This window comes from Urocampus carinirostris, chromosome 14 (assembly GCF_059441175.1).
Source record: "Urocampus carinirostris isolate Australia breed hairy pipefish chromosome 14, RoL_Ucar_1.0, whole genome shotgun sequence".
Lineage (NCBI taxonomy): Eukaryota > Metazoa > Chordata > Actinopteri > Syngnathiformes > Syngnathidae > Urocampus > Urocampus carinirostris.
This window is the reverse complement of record NC_142362.1, coordinates 14,421,607-14,444,890: the sequence shown is the minus strand read 5'-3', so window position 1 is coordinate 14,444,890 and position 23,284 is coordinate 14,421,607. Positions and strand designations below refer to the sequence as shown.

At 39.4% G+C, this 23,284-nt stretch overlaps 1 protein-coding gene across 1 annotated transcript; it reads right to left on the bottom strand.

Annotated features, from left to right (window-relative positions):
* Positions 1–1,386: 1,386 nt before the first annotated feature.
* Positions 1,387–18,189, bottom strand: LOC148352729 (acetylcholine receptor subunit alpha). Its single transcript, XM_088352243.1, has 9 exons — positions 17,857–18,189; positions 15,448–15,590; positions 15,320–15,364; positions 12,800–12,909; positions 12,398–12,593; positions 9,808–10,045; positions 4,627–4,850; positions 3,124–3,360; positions 1,387–1,842 (listed from the first exon to the last, which is right to left on the bottom strand). The coding sequence occupies exons 1-9, from the start codon at positions 17,900–17,902 to the stop codon at positions 1,714–1,716; spliced, it is 1,368 nt and encodes a 455-aa protein (XP_088208369.1). The 5' UTR covers positions 17,903–18,189; the 3' UTR covers positions 1,387–1,713.
* Positions 18,190–23,284: the final 5,095 nt, after the last annotated feature.

Genomic DNA, 23,284 nt, shown 5'->3' with positions numbered 1-23,284 from the left:
GAATGGAGAACGCTCTCGATCCTGCAGATCTCTTCTTGGCTCTTCGGATCACCAGTAGAACAGCATTTTCAGAACGAAGGCTCTAGAAGGTTCTTCCTTTTTATTTTAAAGTAAAAATTTGGACTATATCCTTAGTCGCAATTACTATAAAGTGTTTTAAAGTTGGAACTATGATATCAAAATAAAATAAAAATGAAAATTCTGCCAAAGTCTTGTTCTTCTGGGCTGAATCTATTTTTGTGTACTGTATAGTTATTATTAGAAATAAAATCCCGACATATATTGTAATCCTTATGAAACATAATCTATTATTTAATGGGGTGCATTGTGATATTATTTGCTTTGTGAAAAATGTAAATAGATCAAAAACCTTTTGTCTAAGGTTTTGTTAGCCTAAACATATCCATAATTTACTGTAAAAAATAGAACATTACAGTCCACACAGTATACATGTGTTTATCACATCTGTTTTCAAACAAGCACCAAAAAGCTGTTTTACGAATCCACAATAATACTGAAGGGAAATTAAAACATCTCACAGAAATAGGCATTCTAAAGCACTGGAATTCAAGTTCAAGAATCACTGGCTGGGTGCAGTCCAGATGCAGTTATCTTTAAAATAGAAAATTATATTTCTTTTGAGAGGGCACAGAACAGAAGCTCGAAGTGTACGATTTTCCATAATCCGTGAGGATGAAATTCAGCCAAAAGTAACAGACTAAATGAGCAAAATACACACTGAGCATCTGAAGAGAGCTAAAAGCTGAAGTTGATCAGGCATAGCTAAGTTTAGCTCTAGCGTGAAGCTACTAAAAGGCCAGTAAAATATATATTTTTTTTAGGTGTCGGAACTCTTAATCACAGAACTCTCCGACATTTGCATGTTGGGCCAGCTGTGGTAGGCGAGTGACACTGAAGGACAAAGCAAGCTTTGTTAACATGGAGCATCTAACAATAACAATAGCAGCAAGCGATAGCCTGAAGCCACGTGGATAACAGGAATAGCTAGAAAATGAAACAAAGGAAATGAAGTCAAAGGTGCCTGAATAGGGGGGGACTTGCAGACCCAAAGCTTGTGTAAGGGGCTAACTTCAGTGGCTAGAGGGAAAGGAAAGTAAAATGGCCGGCAAAAGATTGCAACAGCAAAGCAAATTTTGTCACAAAATTTAACAAAAAGTGACACTGAAGGACAAAGATAGAGCAGCTAACAATGACAACACTAGCTAGTGGCGAGCCATAGCCTACAGCTAAGTGAATATAACATGAGTGGCTGGAGAAGGAAAAAGTGAAACAAAAGTTAACAATGCCTGAATCACGGGATGTGGGGTTCATCACATGAAGGCCTCAGCTGTGGAACATTAGTGGCCGTTAAGTGCTAAAAGCACCACTGAAACAAGTTACTTTTGCAAAATAGTAATTCGGGCTTCCGGAGTACTATGGTTGTGGCCAAAATTTTCACCTTATTCAAAGAGCGTCTCAAATTGGGTAATATAACTTCAACTTTGTAAACCTATAAGTCTTTTAAAAAAAACATGCTAATCAAATTAAATGTACATGTGTTTTTGCTCATTATTTAATCAAGGAGGATTTAATCAAATGACTGAAGCATTTTGACACCACTAGGGTACTTTAATAACACAAATAAAGCTTATAAATCAACATTTAGGCATACCTGAAATCTGGGTTACAATACTAAACAGAATTTTGAGTTTTCTAGAGCATGCTGAGTTCAATGAGACGCCCGGCAAAGACGCCCAAGGTCCCGATGAGACACACAGCCATGAAGACGCACAGGAGGATGTGATCCAGCACCATGGCCACAAACTTCCACTCCTCAGCAGCCTGGACAAAGACGATATTCAGTCATGCATCACACATATAATGAACAAGATTATCGTATTTTCTTCCCGAGTATAAATCGCTCCGGATCAAAAATTGCAGCAGCTAAAAAAAAATGCATAAATAAGAAGGAAAAAACATATACAAGTTGCATCTGGAGTTGAAGTCGCATTTTTGGGGGGATTTATCCCACCTCGCTTACATCATCACCTTCACTTCTCGCTAACGCCAAACTTTCTTTCTGCTGCTTATTTACCGTTTTTGGCTGCATATTTCACTATTCACAGCAGGTAATCTGCAGAATATGATTTTCTATTTCCGTGACGTTTTTGTTCAGCCCCTTCTCATTTGTTTTTCTAAATAACACAGGTCAAGAGTGACCTCCTGCAGTTCAGTGTGAAAATTACACGTGAAATGATATAACGTGTTAAGAAGTTCACACATATGGTTTAATGTCAAACTAGCATGTGAAATTATATTTTAAAGTGTTAATAATTTCACTCATAAGTCGTACTGGAGAATAAGTCGCACCCCCCTCCAATGGTTTAACTCGTACCTCTCTGGCCGCACTCAATTCATTCAACTCAAGTCCTCCTCTGACCCCTCTCCAGTCTCCTCAGGCATGCTCTGTCCTGGGGGCCCTCTTCTTTATAAGCTACATTCTCCCCCTTGGCCATATCCTCAGGAAATTCAATATTTCCTACCACGGCTTCCCGGATAACACCCAGCTTTACCTATCCTGCAAACCCAACTCGATACTCCCACCACATGACCTCAACTCCTGCCTTTCTGAAATAAAATCATGGTTCACCATCAACTTCCTAAAACCGAAGAGCAATAAATCGGAACTACTTCTCATTGGCACCGAATTCACCCTATGAAGTTCACTCATTCTCTCTTTCTGTTGACTAGTCCTCAGTTTTTCCTCAGAGTCTGGGTGTCATCCTCGACAGCACACTCTCCTTTAACCTTCATGTAAATAACATGACCCGGTCAGCCTACTTTCACCGGACTCAAAAGCCACCTCTTCAGACTTGCCTTTTCTTGACCATCTGCCTTACATACCTCCCCCTTTTCACTCTTATGTGTTTTATTTTCTATTTATTACTTGCTTGTTTTACTCTCGCTTTATTGTTGTGTCTTACTGTATGTACAGGGACCTTGTCCTGAAAGGGGCTTTGAAATACAATGCATTATTTTTATTATCATTTTCATTAAATTATAAAAAAAAATGCACATTTTAGTCCGTAAAATACGGTACACAAAATTAATTGGCTGCATTACGTTGTTGGACTCCTCGTCCGATTTCATGGTCTCGGCGATGTACTTGACTCCTTCGATGGCGCTGCGGACATCCGGGTTTTTGGTCAAAGGCGATTGGTAAGGCACGGAAGAGGCTTGGTTGCCGGATATGTCCGAGATGTCGAAATCGCCCCCGTAGATGTTCTTCACCTGCTTCTCCTTTCCGGGACGCTTCATTGTGGAGAAGAACATGATGTTGGGGATGGTTTCGATGAAAAGCTGCAGAAAACAGGCAAGTTGAGCAAAAACAACCGTATTCTGTAGAAAAACTTTAAGAAAACATCTCCTCAAACCAGAGGTCACCCTATAGAAAACAAAACACAAGAAAAGCGCTTTGGGAGGTCTTCATTGACTTGAAAAGCACTATATAAATGCAGACCATTTACCATTTAAATATATTTAAACAGGAACCACATGTAGGCACAGTTTGAAATCTCTATTACAACCCGATTGCAGACCCACTTTTTCGTTTTTTATTTGTTTAAAAAAAAAGTTTAAATATCCAATAAAGTGTGATTCTTCACAAGAAATTAAAGTTTCATATCTTTATGTTTGAAGTCTGAAATGTGGAAAAAGGTCACAAAGTTCAAGGGGGCCAAAGAGTTTCACAAGCCACTGTACATTAAATCTGTAAAATTATCTGCAAGCAGAACATTTATACTTGTACTTCCCCTGCAATTTGTGTTAATAGTACCGGAAAATGTAATTTAAGTTCTGAATGCCAGATGACAACACGACCTTTGTTTAGACTTTCACATTTGTCAACGGAAAGAAGACAAATCAGGAAGTGATTTGGTCTCAGTAGAGTGTTTACATATTTGCTGCTTCATCATCTTTGTTTGAAGCCTTCAAAAAGAAATGGCTGTAAGTTTGTTTATTGTAGAGTACATATTTGGTGATGTGTATTAAAGTGTATTGACGACTTCACCCAAATACTATGTTGCGTTTGTCAGTCTGAAAAATTCAATATCTGTTGTTTTCAGAGATCTTACACTTTCTTACTGAGTTATTTGGTGAATTCAAATTTGTTCACATTTAGGTTTAATGTCAAACACTGATTCTAAAAATGTATCGTTCTTTTATCTACAGTTTCACTCTCTGTCATTTGTTAAGAAATACTATTTTTGAGACATCATTGATGCCCTGCAGCTGGCTGGCAACCAGTTCAGGTTGTTTCCTGCCCACTACCTGAAGATGGCTCCAGCACCCCTGTGACGCGACTGAGGATAAGTGGTGCAGATTATGGATGGATGGATAAAGGAGCAAGTGCGCTCCTTCCCTGGCTCATTAAGAGAGTTTGGCTTGCCATTTATCTCCATTAAACACTTGAAGAAGTAAACACATCAAGGAAACAGTACAATACTGTATTTTTGCTGTCTGGGAATAAACAGTTTGAGGACATCTCTCCTGGAAGCTGTTCTTTATATTATCCACTAGATGGCAGCGTAACAAAAGGACCACATTCAAAAAGTGTTATCTGCTGACCTTTCTCACCCACTCAGGCATGGTGTGCGTGCTTGGTGAGCGGTGGTGAGTGTTGATGACGATGACGGTGATGATGATGGAGGCGATGACAAAGACCATAGTGAAGAGCATGTACTTCCCGATGAGAGGAACCGCACTGGAAGTGGACGGAATAAGCTCCACAATCACCAGCAGGAACACGGTCAGCGACAGCAGGACAGAGATGCTCAAAGTCATCTTCTCACCTGCAGGAAGGGTTGGGAGGGTTACTTTAAAAATGTAATCCGATACAGTTAGTTACCTATTGAAAAATGTCATCAGTTACGTAATCAAGATTATTGCGGTAATGTAACTTGATTACTTCGGATTACTTCAACACTGAATATGCTATGATATAGATAAAATGACTAAATGTTTAAGATTAATGGACAATGTAACATTGAAAAAGAATTGAAGAAAATCAAGGTCAGGTAGTTGCTTGAAGTCATACAAAAACTCCTTAAATTTCAACCACATTGTATAGATTATTAAGAAAAATATAACATTTTCTTTTGCATGGCAGACAGGATATGTGCAATTTTAGTTTTGATTAAGAGCGTGTTAAGAACCAAGATTGTTTTAAACACACAAAGTGTTTGTCACGGTGGCCCATTGCCCTCACTTGGGCCCGCCCGTTTGGCGCCAGCTGCTGCTCATTTCCTGATTGGCTTCCCTCCTATTTAAACTCAGTGCTCTCATTCACTCCTTGTCAGTCCGTCAACAAACCTCTGCAGTTGCAAGACTTGTATTTTGACTCTGTCCAGTATCCTGCTCGTGTATCCAGTATCCGGTATCGATCCCGCCTGTCTCGTCCTGTCCGGTATCTTGCTCCAGTATCCGGTATCGACCCCGTCTGTCTCGTCCTGTCCGGTATCTTGCTCCAGTCTCCGGTATCAATCCCGTCTGTCCTTTCCTGTCCGGTATCTTGCTCGTGTATCCGGTATTGATTCAGTCTCTCCTGCCCTGTCCGGTATCTTGCTCGTGTATCCGGTATTGATCCCGTTTATCTCGTCCTGTCCGGTATCTTGCTCGTGTATCCAGTATCAGGTATCTATCTCGTCTGTTCCGTCCTGTCCGGTATCTTGCTCATATAACCTATATCTGGTAACGATCCCGTCTGTCCTGTCCGGTTTCGATTTCGTCTGCCTCTGGTTTCCCGTTTTCCCGCGCTTGATTTCTGTCTCTGCGATCGCCGAATCACTGGGGTTTGTTTTCACGCGCATGACTGCCCCATTCCCGTAAAATAAAGCTTGTGTGAAAACGTCATGCATCTGGGTCCTCCGTCTGTTCGGGTTCTGACAGTGTTCACTTTTTAAATTTCTCATGTCCAAATTCAAGTTTTATTTGTTTCAAGTAGGGATGCCAAACCACTTGAGATTATTCAGATTTACTCGGCTAAGTAAAACATTCTTACACTTAACAGTGCCTTGGTGTTAATAATTATTATGCGATCAATCAATGGCAAATTACTAAAAAAGAAAGCAAATCATATTTACTCAATGTCCCTTAATGCATCCCTGGTGCGCAACTGCATTGCCCTCACGAAACTGCAGGCTAACGCCAATTTAACAATATAAGTGCTACATTGGAGGCTAAATAAAATACAGACAAAAGCAAAGTGCTTTTTACCTGCAACACAGTGTATGCGTTGGCCATCTGTACAATTTGCAGTGCATGTCCCTTTGTCTTCTGAGTTTCAGTGATTGAAATTACGATAAACACAATTAGTTTATTGTTGCATTATGTATATGTAAGTATACAATTGTAACGGGTGTAATAATAACTTTTGTTTTATTGAAATTCCTGCTGAAATATGTTGTATAGTTTCTGTATAAGTGTCCTGCAATGATGAGTCCAACAGTGCCACCTGCTGGTATGTGGTAAAGTTTGGTTTGGCTTTAGACTTTGCGACAGGAAGGGGCGGGTTTTTGGCAGTCTACAAAGAGCTGCCAACGGTAAGACACAATCTTTTGGTGCTCCGCAAAAAGTTAATTTTAAACATTAAAACCACAGCTGACAAATCTCACAACATGCACAGTAATGTGTTTGATGTTGTCAAGCTGTTTGGATTTATTTTTGTTTTGTTTCTGTCACCTTTTATGGTAGTTTTGCCGGACGTTGCATATTGTGCTAAAATGTTAATTCCCCTTATAGAGATCAAAGCCAGCAGAGAAGCTTACCATGTGTTGTGCTGTGACTCATTAATTGAAGGTAAATTGTACCCGTTCTTATACTCATTATTGTTGTTATTTCTATTTTCTCATATATAAAAAGGATGATGTTGGTTAAAATTCAGACTAAAGAAAAATATGTATAATTCATTGTAAACGTAAAAAAAACACTATACGATCTCTTGTTAAAAGTATCTTGTTAAAATGTAATGTAATCTTAAAAGAAAGCTCTTTGATATGTTTTGGGCAGTCTACAAAGAGCTGCCAACGAGATTAAAGCCAGCAGAGAAGCTTACTACGTGTTGTGTTGTGACTCATTAATTTGCAGTAACTGTAATAAAAACCTCATCATCCAGTCCAGCGTGAATGTGGATCTTTGGTGGGACAGGTACACCGCGGTTATGCAATCAATTTAATGTAATCCTGCAAATTAATCCATCTTTTAAATAAATGTAGCTATGATATGACTATGTGTTTTTTCTGTAACTGTAACAGAATACAATTACATTTATTTTGTTACATGTATTCCGTTACTTCGCAGCCCCGCCTGCAGGACACGAAAGGAACTACATGTTGGACTTTAAATGTATCACTGGTAGGTTTTTTTGTATTTCTTGGCAGGTATGAAAGAGTGTATTTTGGCAGCAACTCAGTTCAAACTGGAAGCTCAAGCGTTGAATTATAGATGAAAGCAAAGGCTCGGTTTCAAACGTGATGGCACCGGGGGCCGCTGGGTAATGAGGCAGAAGTACACAGAGGGAGGGGGGCACAGATGCTAATTTTAAGGCACAACAGCCGAGCTATTTGTATAGTAGTCAAAGATACTTCGGGCTGCCACTTGAAGGCTTGGGAGCTTGGATGCAGATTTTGCCAACAGAGTATTCATATTATTTGCAATTCAGGCCTTGCATGTGATTAGTACATAATTTAGAGGATAAATAACAACAAATAAAAAATGACTCTCCTAGGAGAAAGTCATTAACACAGCCCACAACCATAGGCTGCTCTCTGCCCAGTCCGGGGGACATTGCCAGCTCTCGCTATCAAGTTGGATTTTAAAGGTTTTCATTTTAAATGTTCACCTATCTATTTTATGCACAACATATTTTATTCATAACATTTATTTACATATCATTGCTAATTTTGATTAAGGTTATTTTTTAATTTATTAGGTTTTTACTATATTATAAAATGAATAAAACTCAATTTGATCAAAACAACATAAAATAATATTTGGTTAATTTAATATTATATTCCTTGCTTTTTTAGAAAAGTGGGTTAAAGATGTTTTTTCTCTTTTTTATTCAATAGAAAAAATAGTTACAAATAAGAAATGTTCTGTAAAATAAGCTAAACAAAAAAAATATAAAAATGCATGAAATTAAACAATAAAGTGAAAGAAATCACCTTGAATGGCATTTTACTAAAACAACCTTTAAAATAAAAGCAGAGAAGAAAGATGAACAATCAATATTAGAAAATAAAATGAGAAAATAACATTTGAATACGACAAACTATAATAATGTTTGTGTAATTTCTAATTTATCACCACGAAGACATTTTCAAATGTGTTCTTTCACAAAAAACAAAAAAGACCTGTTTTTAAACGTCAAAATTAAATTATCAGTTTATTAGATTGTTGTATTCTCGATTATTCAGCTAACACACAGATTTCCCAGTAGATGTTTTTTCATTGTATCTTGAAAGGGACAGTGTATATTAATTAACCAATCGATGTCACTGTATTGTTCGCTGCAACACAAAATGAATGCTGAAAAGCACAACAAAGAATACAAACTACAGAGACTCAGAGAGACCAAACCACACCATATTTCTTCTCATCTTTTTTCTCAGCCTTTTTTAGGTTGTTGGGTTTCCTGTGGCAGCAAGTTGGCAAACATTCATGTCAGCTTCCTCTAGTTGAGGCTCATGTTATTCAAACAAATTTCTCGACTAACGTATTTTCAAAATGCATCTTTATACGATAGTTTATGAATTTTGGCTTATTATTTAAACCAATGCAGTGGAACCTCGGTTCTCGACCATAATCCGTTCCAGAACCCTGTTCGAAAACCGATTTGGTCGATCACGGAAAATCGTTTTTCCCATTAAAAGTAATGTAAAACTATTTAATCCGTTCCAACACCCTGAATGTTTAGCAAGAACGTAAACATGAAGCTAGCTAACATGAACGTGTAAAAATTAAAAAAAGGATTATGAATAGGATTTCTTACCTTTGTGGTGGACGGTGGGGAGAGAAAAATCATCCAAAGTTTTTCAACCTCTTCCAAAACTTGCGGCAGTTGCTTATAGCGTTAACTTCCTTAGCCGCATCACTCGATTTCACAGCCTCCTTATTCTTTACTATCGTACTGATAGTAGATTTAGCCATGCTGTATTCACTAGCAAGATCGGAAATTCGTACACCTCTTTCATATTTAGCTATTATGTCTTTCTTAAAGGCAATAGTTGGACGAACAACTTGGTTTTTTTTTTCACCTGTCCTGCGTGCACCGACCTTCTTCGGAGGCATAATTAGGGGCTAAAACACTCCGTTCACCGATATCTAAAGCGAAAGCAAAAAGAAGTGCGTGCGCACGTCATAACAGTTCTTCACGAGGGGTGGGGGCAATCTACACCCGTACGCCGCTCAGCATCGCACCCTAGCGTACTGGCGTTTTTTGAAAGAAAAGTGAAGCAAGAATTTCTCAAAATTTTGGGTCGAGAACCGATTTGTTCGAACTGAGAGGCGTTTGAAAACCGAGGTTCCACTGTATCTTTAATAATGAATAAAATTGTTTGAACTAATAATACACACTGTCCTTTTAAAAAACTTTAAACTTCACTGTTATTGTGCTGTATCTCAATGTAGCACATGGAGACTCCACAGCCCGTTTTGGGGGCCACATGGGGCACTTTAGTACAATGAAACTATGTAGAAGTGAGAACAAGAGATCCTATTATTATTCCTGGTAAGGCTGAAACATCTTACCAGAGTCTGTGGGCAGATAGAAGACGAGTCCGGTGAGGAAAGAGAAGAGCATGCAGGGGATGATGACGTTGACGATGAAGTAGAGAGGCAGTCGCAGCATGAGGAAGTGGTAGGTGATGTCCAGGTAGGGCGTTTCAGGGCAGCAGGCATAGTACACCCAATGCTTCCAGCTGCGGAAGTCTTTCATCACCCACTCTCCACTCTCCATGAAATTACTCAAGTCCGGTCGATCGCTATCCTGAATAAGATAAGGAAAACATTAGATTTATAGCATATTATTTAATTATGATACTAATCTGGCATACGCCTTGACATAGAACGCGTCTGAGGGTGCATTTACAGTGCCGTGAAAAAGTATTTGCCCCCTTCCTGAATTCTTTGTTTTTTGTATATTTATCACTCACAGAGGTTTCAGATCATCAACCAATTTTAATATCACAATGACACAACCCAAGTAAATGCAAAATGCATTTTTCAAATGTTGATTCCAATTATCAAGGCACAAAAAATGTAGAAAAAATAGTGAAAAAGTAATTGGCCAACCTTGTTAAACCCCCCCCCCCCAAAAAAAAACAGTTTTGGAAAGCTGAGTTTAATTCCACAGGCCCTGCCCAAAATTGATTGCCACTTCCTGTGTTAAATCAATAAATCACTTAAATTGAACCTGTTCGACAAAGTGAAGTAGGCTACAAAATCTCAAGAACACAATTGACATTCCATGATCCAAAGAAATTCCAGAAGAAATTAGCAAATCCGGAAAATGCCACAAAGCCATTTCCAAGGCTGTAAGGCTCCATCGAACCACTGACAGAGCCATTATCCAGAAATTGAGAAAACTGGGAACAGTTGCTAACTAACCAGAGTGGTTGACTAAGTAAGATAACGCCAGAGTGCAACCACAGCTCATCCAGGAAGCTACAAAAACCTAAAAAACATGCAAGGAACTGCAGGCCTCACTGGCCAGGTCAGTGTTCATGATCCACTATGAGAAAAACACCTGCCAAGAATGGCATCCATTGCAAAGTTCCCATGTGAAAACTACCACTGTCACAAAAGAACACAACAAGTTGTCTCACCTCTGTTAAAAAACATCTTGATTATCCTCAAGACTTTTGGAAAACATTCTGTGCCAAAAATGTAACTTTTGGGAATGTGTGCAGATAATACATCTGGCATAAAAATAGCACAGTATTTGACCAAAAAAACGTGATGGGTAGGGTTGCTTTGCTACCTCAGGACCAGGACAACCATGCTGTGGTTGAGAATAATAAATTCTGGTGTTTACCAGAAGGTTCTGAAGGAGAACGTCCGACAATCAGTTCGTTCCCTCAAACTCAAGCGCTCTTGGATCATGCAGCAGGACAATAATCCGAAACACACCAGCAAGTCCACCCCTGAATGGCTCAAAAAAAATGTAAATGAAGGTTTTGGAGTGGTTTAGTCAAAGTCTGGATTTAAATCCACATGAGATGTTGTGGTGTGACCTTAAAGGGGAAATTCATGCTAGAAAACCAGCCAATATTGAAGATGTGAAACAATTTTGTTAAAAAAAGAGTGTGCCAAAATTCCTCCACAGTTTTGTGAAAGACTCATTATCAATTATTGTAAATGTTTAATTTCTGTTATTTCTGCCCAAGGAGGCCCAACAGGCTACGAGGTTCAGGGGGAATTACTTTTTCACATAGGGCCAGATTTTTTCATGCCTTAATAAATGGAATTAACATTTCAAAACTGCATTTTGTATTTCCTGGGGTTGTCGCTGTGTGATATACAATTGGTATGTATATATAGCAACATTCCTTTCATATAGGGCAAAAATATATTTGTTGCAGTTTAGCTTTTCAAACACAACATACCTCAATTTTTTTTTTGTATGATATTTTTAACTTGTTTTTAGCAAAATGTCGTAAGAAGTCGAACATTTTTTTGCCAGTTGAGTTAGATTTTTTTTTTATTGTTTGAGATTATATTTGCAAAAACAGGTATACTGATAGTCTAACAACTAATTTCACCTCATAAGTATATACAGTGAAGAAAATAAGTATTTCAACACCCTGCTATTTTGCTATTTCTCCCACTTAGAAATCACTGAGGGGTCTGAAATTTTCATTGAAGGTGCATGTCCACTGTGAGATAGATAAACTAAAAAAGAAAAATCTCAACCTCTGTGTTTCTCAGAAACGTGACTGATCTAGCAAAGATCTGTGTGAAGGAGTGGGCCAAGATCCCCCCTGCAGTGTTTGCAAATCTGGTGAAAGACTACAGAAAATGTTTGACCTCTGTAATAGCAAACAAAGGCTACTGCACCGAATATTAACATTCATTTTCTCAGGTGTTCAAATACTAATTTGCAGCTATATCACACAAATATTTTTTTTTAAATTATGCATTGTGATTTCTGGATTTTTCTTTTTAGTTTATCTCTCTCACAGTGGACATACACCTACGGTGATGATTTCAGACCCCTCCACGATTTCTAAGTAGGAGAAATAGCAAAATAGCAGGGTTTTCAAATACTTATTTTCTTTACTGTATTTTTGAAACCTCAATTTTAGTTGTGTGCAGAATCAAAACCATGATTTTTCATTACGGGATTGACGACAACCAAATTGCCGTCGTAGGTCCATGTGCCGAGTTTCATGCTGCAGTTCTGCAGATCGAAGGGGAAGTGCAGTACGATGATCTCGCAGTAGCTCTTGAAGATGGCGGGTGGGTTCCACGTGATCAGTCCCGTGTGCTCCAGCAGCACTTTGGTCTCGTGCACGATGGCAAAGTCGCCATCGGCGCTGCGGGGCAGAGTCCCGTTAGAGTTCAGGAGAAGATAGTGCCAGACGTAACATATGTGCAATAGGGCTATTTTTAGCCTGATGAAACCTAAGCCCGTGTTCCACAAGCGTACTGGAAAGCGTGAAAACACGCGCGACAGGTGTTGTGATCGTTTTCTGCTCACTCTATAGATCCGGAAGAGCACAAGAAGACAAAGGCCACATACTTGTTGTAGAGAACCAAATCGGGCCGCCATATGTCAGTGGAGGGAATTCTGATCTTTCGGATGCCGCCGTAATCCTCTGGGTTCCACAGCAAGTTCACGTCTTTCCATTGCTGAGAATTCAAAAAAGACAATAAGGAGTTGATGTACTGTAGCGGAAAAAATGAATGATACTTTTATAGTTTAGTAGGGACTCAAAATCAGTAGAGAAAACGACAATTCATTTTGAACTTGCAAAGAGAGCAGGGGAGGACTGTGCAAAACCCTCAAGATGCAACATTCCAACATGTTCTAAATGTCCTCCCCTGTGTCACAGTTGCCATGGCGCCCAATTGGCCCCTGCCGTGTGGCGCCAGATTCTGTCACGGTTGCCAGGGCGCCCAATTGGCCCCGCCCATGGACACCAGCTGAAACTCATTGACAGATTGCTCCCTGTCACTACTTAAACGCTGTCCCAAAGGTAGTTTTTTGGTCAGAGCGTCTGCGAAACTCCTGCGAAACTCTGTTTTGACATGTCAAGCCCCGAGAATCTCCGTTTTTTTCCTGTGTTTTTGCTCTTGTTTTGCTCTCGCAACGGTCTCTTTGATTTTGACCACTTCCGCGTTCCGAGCAATCTACTTCCCGCGACCAACGACCTGTGCGCTCCTTTCTCTTCTCCCCAATAAACTGTGAGTAACGTTACGCGATTGGGTTCTGCTTCCTGTTTCCTGTCCTGGTCCTGACACCCTGAGCTTTTTTTTTTTTTTTTTTTTCAAAAAATCTCCCACAAAAAGGGTGTGGATGTCAGAGAACAACAGCATGATTGGCTGATGATGCAGACAATACATACAGGTCAAAATTACAAACAACAGTGAGGTATAATGGTCAACTGGCATCCTATGCAATCTTGTGTGCTTGTCCAATATTGAAAATAGAATAAACTTCATATGAATGGATGAATGTATCAATATATTTAATGCTACAACTTAATTCATTGTGCTGATCTAATGGTTGTACTCCGTTTGGCCAATAGGGAGCAGTCTATTAAGGAAGCCCAAAATGGCCACAACATGCAATGAACAAAACAGACCATTATGTACTGAAAACGTCTTGCCACATAGGCAGAAATATTTTCTCATTTTATTTCTTATTTATCTTTATTTCACCTACACAATAACAGTGAGAAAGCCCATTCAGAAGTTCATTTATTCAGCTTACAGATGGGATTTTTTTTAGGATAGGAGGATTTTCTTTACTATTATTAATATTTGTGTAATCCATATATATATTATACTTATTAGTAATACACCTCTTAAATTTTATAACTGACCGAAGATATATATAATTGAATGAATTTTATTTGAAAAAGCTTTGGGCAGCACGGGGGCGCAGTGGTTAGCGCGTGTGCGGCACAGTTCTGAGGTCATGAGATCGAACCTCCTGTGTGGAGTTTGCATGCTCTCTCTGTGCTTGCGTGGGTTTCCTCCCACATTCCAAAAACATGCATGTAAGGTTAATTGGCCAGTCCAAATTGCCCCTAGGTGTGAATGAGAGAGTGAGTTGTCTGTCTCTGTGTCCCCTGCCCACTGCTGAACAGAGCTGGGATGGGCTCCAGCACCCCCGCGACCCTACTGAGGATAAGCGGTTCGGATAATGGATGGATGTATGGATCGATGAAAAAGCATTCAAAAATATATTTAAAATGCTGATTGTGATTATCATTGTTACAGTTATTATTATTTGTATAATCATTCTGTATTACTCTTATTAGTAATGTATTTAGTATAGTCACAATTAATGTTCTTATTATATGCTCTGTCATTGAGTCATATTTTGCTCTATTTTTTATTAACTGGAATAATAATAATAATAATTTCCTTTGTATTGTCATTCTTTGTAACAATGTACACAGAACGAAATGTCGATACATCTGACCCGTTGTAGCGAGCCGATGCAGCCGCAGCCAACAGAGGGCGCCGCCATTTTACCAATGTTATAAGTCTTAGGTATGACTCGGCCGAGGCGCGAACCAGCGACCTCACAGTCTCAAAACGGGCGCCCTACCATCTAGGCTACTGAGCTGGTAAATATTTATCTAATGCTGAAAATACACCTGACAATATATAGCAAAGTGAAAAAATCAAATTAATAAAAAAGGGATTAGAAAATGAAATTAGAACGGTAAAATATAAAGAATAAAAATCAAATATTCCGAAATAGAAAATAAATGAATGAAAAGAATGAACACACAAATAACATTACAAATTTGAAAATCAAAAGAATTAAAACAAATAATTAAGAAATAACAATGCATAGAAAGAAAATGCCAAAAAATAAATAAATACATATATAATACAGGAAATTCATAGACCCTTTTGCCATTATTTTTTGGGGGGCGTTGTGCTTATTAAAAAAATAATAGTCCTCGGTTTTAACGATGAGTATAAAACGTGATTTTAAGCATGTATTACAAAATGACTTGATGGAGACGACTGACGAGTGTCATAGATGATTTCAGTAACAAATAAAACAAAATCATCCAACCTGTTTAAGTCGCACGTTGCTGCTGACAATCTGGTTGACCTCATCCTGTGAACGCAACGGATGCATTCAGGCAGCCCATAAAATCGCAGCAAGCACATGATTTTCTTTTTAATGTCCTGAAATCTTACCACGCTGATCAACTGGATGAGCTGCAGGCCCACCGTGACCACAACCGGGTCCTTGAAGTGACTGACGGGTCGGACCACCTTGTTGTAACCGGTAAAGAGGGTTTTCACCAGCCGGGTTTCATCGTCGGAAGCCAAGGTGGGAGCTTGGGGACGAAGAAAGAAACACATGCTTGTTTACAAACGGATCATCTGACACTCCTCAGCGGGGGTTGCTTGTCATTGTGCTGGAAACCCCATTATGTCCACTTATGAACAGTAAAGAGTAAGTGTCGGAATGAGACATGTACATGTGTGTAGTGTTAAAGGGGCACAGCATTAAAAAAGACAATTTGACATTCTATGAATAGCCAACCCACTTACGAAGCGACGGAGACGGCGTAGGGGTCGTAAACAAAAGCGGGGCTGTCGCTCGGGCAAGTGTGTGTAGCTAAGGGAGCTACATCGTCGAAACGGCAGAGAAGGACACGAAGATGTGCCTAATTCCACCAATATTTCTTCATCGATCTTGCCTGTCAACCGACGCCTGAGACTCAACAGCTCAGGAGGTAGAGCGATCGTTTTAGGATTAAGGGATCCCAGTTCGAATCCCGGCTTGTCCGTGTTACATGTCGAAGTGTCCTTGGGTAAGACATTGAACCCCCAATTACCCCCAATAAGCAGGTTAGCGCCTTACATGGCTGCACACATCACGGCCGCTATTGGGAAATGTGAAGCACAATGTAAAGCGCTTTGGGAAGTCACTGACTTGAAAAGCGCTATATAAATGCAGATCATTTCATAACACGCCCGAACAGCGACATCTTGTGACGATCTCTACAAAGACTTCAGCTAAATTTAATTTCCCCCTACGTTCTGTTCCGGAGCCTTCGTTCTGAAAGCGCTGGTCTACTAGTGGTTCCAAGAGCCAAGAAGATTTCCGCAGGTTCGAGAGCGTTCTCCATCCAGGCACTGGTGCTGTGGAATGCTCTACCCCCTGAGATCCGATCCGCAACCTCAGTGGAAATGTTTAAATCTTAGCTTAAAACACACTTCTATTCTATAGCTAATGAATGACTTGCATTTCAGGTTGACAATATCTGTGTATAATTTGTTTTGCAACATCCATTGCAGCCTGGTCATCCTAGAAGGGGGGTTACCACATGTGCGGTCCCTTCTCAAGGTTTCTTCATTTTCCTCATGTTGAGGTTTTTTTGAGTTCTTCCTATCCCTCATGTAGGTTTTAGACCAGGGGATGGTGTAATAATAGTCTGTAATAATAGTCTGTGGTTAGCAATAACCTGTGCAGCCCTTTGAGACTTTGTGATTAAGGGCCATACAAATAAAAAATGAAATTACACTTTATGAATGAATTTAATGGAATAATTCTGAATAATGTTGAACTGGAAGGGTATAGAAATTCAATTCGACCCCTAAAATAAGCTGAAGGAAACAAAGCGTACTTTTAATTTATTCATGTTTAGGTTTATGTTCAATCAGCTCAATGAATTTAGGAAAAACATACTTAAAGGTATAAAATGATAAAACTGTCTGACTAAGAGGCAGCTGGGTGGTCAGCACGCAGCCCCACGGGGTAGAGATCCAGGGTTCAAGTCCAGTTACCTTAACCTCTCCGTGTGGAGTTTGTATGTTCTCCCTGTGCCGGTATCCTCCTGGCATTCCGGTTTCCTCACACATTCCAAAAACATTCATTCATTCATGCCTGGAAGAAACCCACGCAACCACGGGACGAACATGCAAACTCCACACAGGATGTTCGATCTCATAACCTCAGAACTGTGGTGCACACGGGCTAACCATTGCGCCACCCGGTGGCAATATATATATTATATATATAAATTGATTGGTAGGAAATTATCCCCATTCTATATGTGAATAAATTAAAAACTGAATAAGTGAAAAACTGAATAGATGAATAACTGAAAAGGTGAAAAGAAAAATAAACCCAAAAAACTAACCCTAAACTTGAAACAAAATGAATAATATAATTTATTTTATAAAATTGCAGCCCTTAGATTTAAAAAGTGAGCTATTGTTCAATTGTTTGACCCTAAAAACAGAAATGCTCCTTCTACCACGCAAATACTAAAACAAGCCAATTTCCATTAATCAGTTCACCTTGCCGTCTCCAATGTCATTTCACCGAGACGCGTCTGAACAGTTCAATCGGGAAAAAAAAGATTACAGAATCGCCCACCACGGCTAGCCCAGACATGCTGACGGATGAGCTAAACGATGGAAAAGCCAAATGAGGACCGCAGCACGTGCCCTTGTCACTCAACTCCCGACACCCCTCATTAGTTTTCATGGGGCTCAGGTTGCATGTATAACAAATATGAGTTGTTTTTTGCAATGAAAAGCTAAAAACAACAACAAAAGATCTACTTGATTCCATTTTCAAGCTATTCTTACCTGTCAGGGTGGTGAGAAGAAAAAACAGAGCCACCAGCCCACTCATTGTGGACAAAAACTCAAAACATGCGTCCAGCACCTCGGAGAACTGCAGACCTGTTAGAACATTTTTGGACGACGGCACTTCGGGTGAGCACGACCTTGGCAAACGGCCGCCTTGTTATTGTCCGGCAGCTGATGGCCGGCCCAATGGCCGACGAGGGGCTTGTTACATGAGACGGACGCGTTCTGGGTCGCTCCTTCAAGAGATCAACATGCCAAGATAATCTGGCACCGAAATACACAGCAGGGTACGTGACAGTCGACCCACGACTTCCAGGAGACGCTGTGAATCTAAAAGACACAAATACTTTATAATGTCCCAATGAATTGATCAATATGTATACAAAATGTTCAATATTTAGCATTTTGACTCTTTTCCCAATGTTTCCTTTTCAAGCCACTCACGTTAGCTGCAGGCCGTGGCTTGCCGCTAGCCACTATTGTTATTGTTAGCTGTTCCGTGTAAATAAAGCTTGCTTCGTCTCTCAGGGTCACTCACCTCCCACAGCCGAGTTTGTGATTTAAGGTCTCACCAACTGACAAATTCTTGTTGGCTTTAGGAATCTTTTACTGGCCCTTTCAGTAGTGATTTATACTCTGGTGTCTGGTGTGACTTACGAAATTATGAGCACATTATCATATCAGTGTCTAAAATAACGCCCAGAGCGTGCATCTTTTACGTCGGGCGTACAACTTACAAAACGTCTCCGTCCGGGTGGCCGACAACTTTTTCAAGGAAAAATAAAATAAATAAAACTGAAAGATTATTTTCACATCAAACGTTTGCTTTATTCAGATTTCGAAATCTTCGTTCGTTTGGAAATTTCGGATTTTCAGTTCGTTTGGCAATTTGCATACCCGGCAGCCAATCAGAAGCCTGCGTCGAACAACTTCGTGCTTCCGGACTTTCCCGAGCGTTACAAGGTGGTGCATTTGCATATCATTTTCCAAAGCAGACACACAGAGAATGCAAGAGAAATGGATAAGTGGTTAGGAATCAAGCCAAAACCTCAGCCCCAGAAGAAATATTCAAAAGAAGCTAACAAAATTGATGACGCTACAAAACATAAACGTACAGTAAAAGCATCGTGGAATGAAGAGTTCACGTGGCTTGTAGCAGACGACGCAACGCAAACATTGCATGAATGAAGATGAGTAAATACAGGTACATGCTGATAGCAGATGGAAAACAGCGATGTCATATACATGCAATGAATCTGATAAGTAGATTTATAATAAATGTAATTTTAAAGTTTTCATCCGTTATATATTATGATTATCAATCCTTAATACTTGCAATGATGTTTTTTTTTTTTTGCAATTAGTCGTCTTATTGTGTTTCAAGTTGTGAAAAATGGGACAGGCAACTTTATGGCTGGGCAGGCAACTTTTCAGAGTTGTCTGCCCTGGTGTCCGATAACTTTTTGTCATGAGTTTCAGACACTGATTATATCATTGAGTTTTACATTTTTATCACAGGTGTTTCATTTCACATGTTATTTTCACGCTAAACTGCAAGAGGGCGCTCTAGGCCTGTGTCGATAATTTCAACTTTTGCTGTGTTGTGCCAAAAAGTGTCCCAAAGCTTGAAATGCCCCTCGTGGGGCAGCAGTAGGTCAGGAGATAAAGCGCTCGTCCTGTGATCAAGGGGTAGCAGGTTTGATTTCCGGCTCCTCCGTGTTCTATGTCGAAGTGTCCTTGGGTAAGACACTGAATCCCTAATGCCCCGATAATTAGGTAGTTGAGCCTGCTATCGGTATGTGTGAATGGGTAAGTGTGAAGCACATTGCAAAGCGACTTGAAAAGCGCTATTGTCAGGGCCAGAACAGAAACAGGACCCAATTGCGTTACGTTTCTCGTAAGTTTTATTGAAGGAACAAGGAAAGGCTGCGGCCACGATCCGGTGTTCGCTAGGCGCGAGAAGCAAGTCGCTCTCGTACTCGGCTTGTGATCCGAACACGGAAGTGGATCTTCCGTAGCGAGCGATGGCGGTGTCAAGGATGGAAAAAACGATCGATAGCCGAAGCAAGGCGAGCAAAAACGTCGTCGGGGTCGGAAACGGGTCATAAGCCGGGACGGGAGGGCAGACGTGGTCAGGATCAAAACAGGTCGTAGACGGAGACAGACGGGAGCAAAAACGGGACAGGTGGGAGTCAGGGTTGAAAAAGGCTTGCCTAGTATACACTGAGGTTTGCAGACAGACTTAAAACAGGGGAGGGATTGACAGGAATCTGTTTAAATAGTGACAGGGAGCCAACCAGAACCCGCGGCGGTTGGCGCCAGATGAGCGGGCACAGATTCACATCAGTAATCATGACATTATATGTAAGAAGGTAAAAATCTTGCACATATATTTGCTGATTTAAAAAATTATTACAAAAAGATAACAAAATACTTAGAATATGGTAAAAAAAATACTTCACTGACTGATATGTTTTGCTTATTTTAAGTGCATACTAGTTTTCTAAAAAAACAAGGAAAAATATCTATTTAATCTTAAAACATACCGTAATAAAATCCGAAATTAGAAAAATAATAAAACAAAGTGAATTACCCATATTACCACTTGGTAATTGAATCATTTAGATAGACAGTGTGCCTCAAGATTATTATAACAAAAAAGTGTGCCATGGCCCCAAAAAGATAAGGAAACATTGGTCCATGTGATCGTTTCCCTCGTTACATTTGTGTTTAGTGTGTTATCTGTAATAGTTTCTCAGGAGCTTTTTTCATAATACAGAATATTTCTTTTGTCATCATCCTGCTTATTATTCAGGTGTCTGACATGATACTGTTTATTATTTTTGTTCTTGTCGTTTTGCCGCATAGCTATCAGTCTAGCTAGCTATTTAGCTAAATCCCATAAACACATCCCCCTATTTTCTATTGTGCTTGCCTACTTACCATGGTGGCAACCTCGTGACGGGTCAGTCAACTCAATATCCCAGCAGCCGTGGTGTTTTCCATCAACTGCTCGCTCAACCACAAGGCTCATCCATCTCACTTAGGTTTAAATCAGCTTTTTGGCGACATCTGGATTAAGAGCGATTTGCCTCAAACCTCTTTGTGCCAGAGCCAAATTTTCACAATAATGTACGAATCATGTGACAAGTCACCTCTGAATTTGTATGGTTACTTTTAGGGCTGAAACTAACGATTCATTTCATAATCGATGAATGGGTCGATTGTTTTTTTGATTAATCGATGAATCGGATTTCTTATTTCCCTTGTATTTATTCAAATATTGACGTTTTGGACAGACAAAATAGTCTATGATATAAAAAAAATTTTAAAATATAGAAGTGTCAATTAACTTGAAAAAAATAAATGCACCACCTTATCCATGTCACGAGACCGGACCAGATCGGAGGCAGAAAGGGTGAACTCATTCGCGTTAACGATCAGTTACTTTTATTAAGGAAATAAAAGTCGTCCAACACTCAGGGACAAAAACAAAAACAGGCTTACAGGCAAACAGGAACTCAGACTAGGAATTCTCACAAAACAGGCTTTTACTCAGAACGGGCAAGTACAGGTTTCCTCAAGTCAAACAGAACAGAATAATGCAAAGTAATGCAATGAACCCGCAACCGGCAATCCCCAACCTGCCCTTAAGAAGCACACACGCAAATTAGAAAATCTGCTAGAGCTGGTGCCAAGGGGGCGGGGCCAGCCGGTCGCCACGGCGACCATGCTGGACATGGCAATCCACTGATCATATTAAATTTGGACTTATCATACAAAACATAAAAGTACATTTCAATTTGTGTAGATTTTTTTTTTTAATCCTCAAAAAAATGAATAATCAAAAATGTTAACAAACCCACTTTTCAAGTTGTTGTCAAAAAGTTTTTGGCGGTTACATTTTGGAATATGATGAACATTGCCGATATGAAAATAATATATGCTCAAGAATTTGCCCCTTGGGAAGAGTTTCATCATTATCATTTTTCTTTTTACCTTATTTATTTATAATTATTTTATTTTCTCTGTATTTCTGTCTGGTCCCTTAAAACTTTGTTTCATGATGAAACACTCAAACACTACAAAGTTAAAACTTTCATGACAATTTTGTTTGTAAATGATGCAAAAATGTAGTTCAAAATGTAGTACATAAAAAAAATAACATGTTTTTTTTTTTTTTTTAATAAAAATTGTCTTGGAGCTCTCTGCTGGACTAATACGGTACTACAACTCCCAGCGTCACAACGAAATGACGTGCACTCCAATTTGCATTGATTTAACATTCTTGGTGGCTCAAAAATCATGTGATACAACGAATCGGTTGCCAACGTTTTTAATCATCGATTCGTTGTTGTAGCAATAGTTTTTTCCCTGTTCTTGTAAATGGAAGGCCTCAGGTGTTTTTTTCATACTTTAACTATGTTTTCTGACTGTTTTCATTCACAAAGATTATTCTGCTTTGTTTGGTATTATTTCTAAAAAAATATTTCTTGTATTTACCGAAGCTACACTTGTTTTTTAAACCATTCCAATTGCTTTTATACAAAAGACCACAAAAGTATAGACTAAATGGAACCAAAATAAAACTATGAACGTTACATACCAAGAACTAACAAAAACAGACATGAATAATTTGTTTTTGATGTTGTATAGTGGGGAAAAGCTCTAAAAATGGCCGCCATAATATTGTATTTCATATCATATTGTGAAAACATACTTAAGTGGGGACGCCGTAACACAGGGGTCCTATTGTACATAGGTATATTTTATTTATCCTCTTAATTTTTGACATGTTCACGAGCTAAATTAGGGGTGTCAAACTCATTCTAGCTAAAAGGCTACATCGTAGAAAAAACACTGCTAGGAGGAATGGACAAGTAAATTAATGGAATAAAAATAGCCTTAGCTGTAAGGCTGGGGATTTTTGTAGGCTCACATATAAATGACGATAATGAATTAGGGGTACAGGACCACCAGCCAGGCAGTCGGAAAAAGACAGGAAAAGAAAAGTATGAGGTGGGTATCAATCATGAGCTATTGAATAGAAGTGGGTCTTAAGTCTAGATTTAAAAACTTCCTCTGAGGTTCCAGATCTCATCTCCGGAGGTAGAATATTCCACAGCACCGGGGCCCAGATGGAAAATGCTATCCGGCCTGGAGAATTCTTCTTGGCTCTTGGAGTCACAAGTAGACCGGCATTACCCGAGCAGTGGTTACATGCAGGAACATTGGGGGAAATCACAACCAAAGCACAATTGAACGTAAACAATTAAAAGTCCTTTGAAAATTGTCTGTTTAGAAAAAAAAGGAGAGGGACTTTTTGTTTAACACAATAAACATTTTCTGTTCCTGCAATAGGTCTTAGCTAAAAAGAACAAAAACATCTCCCCGGAGCAAGCACAATAAAAGAAAATGGTACCTA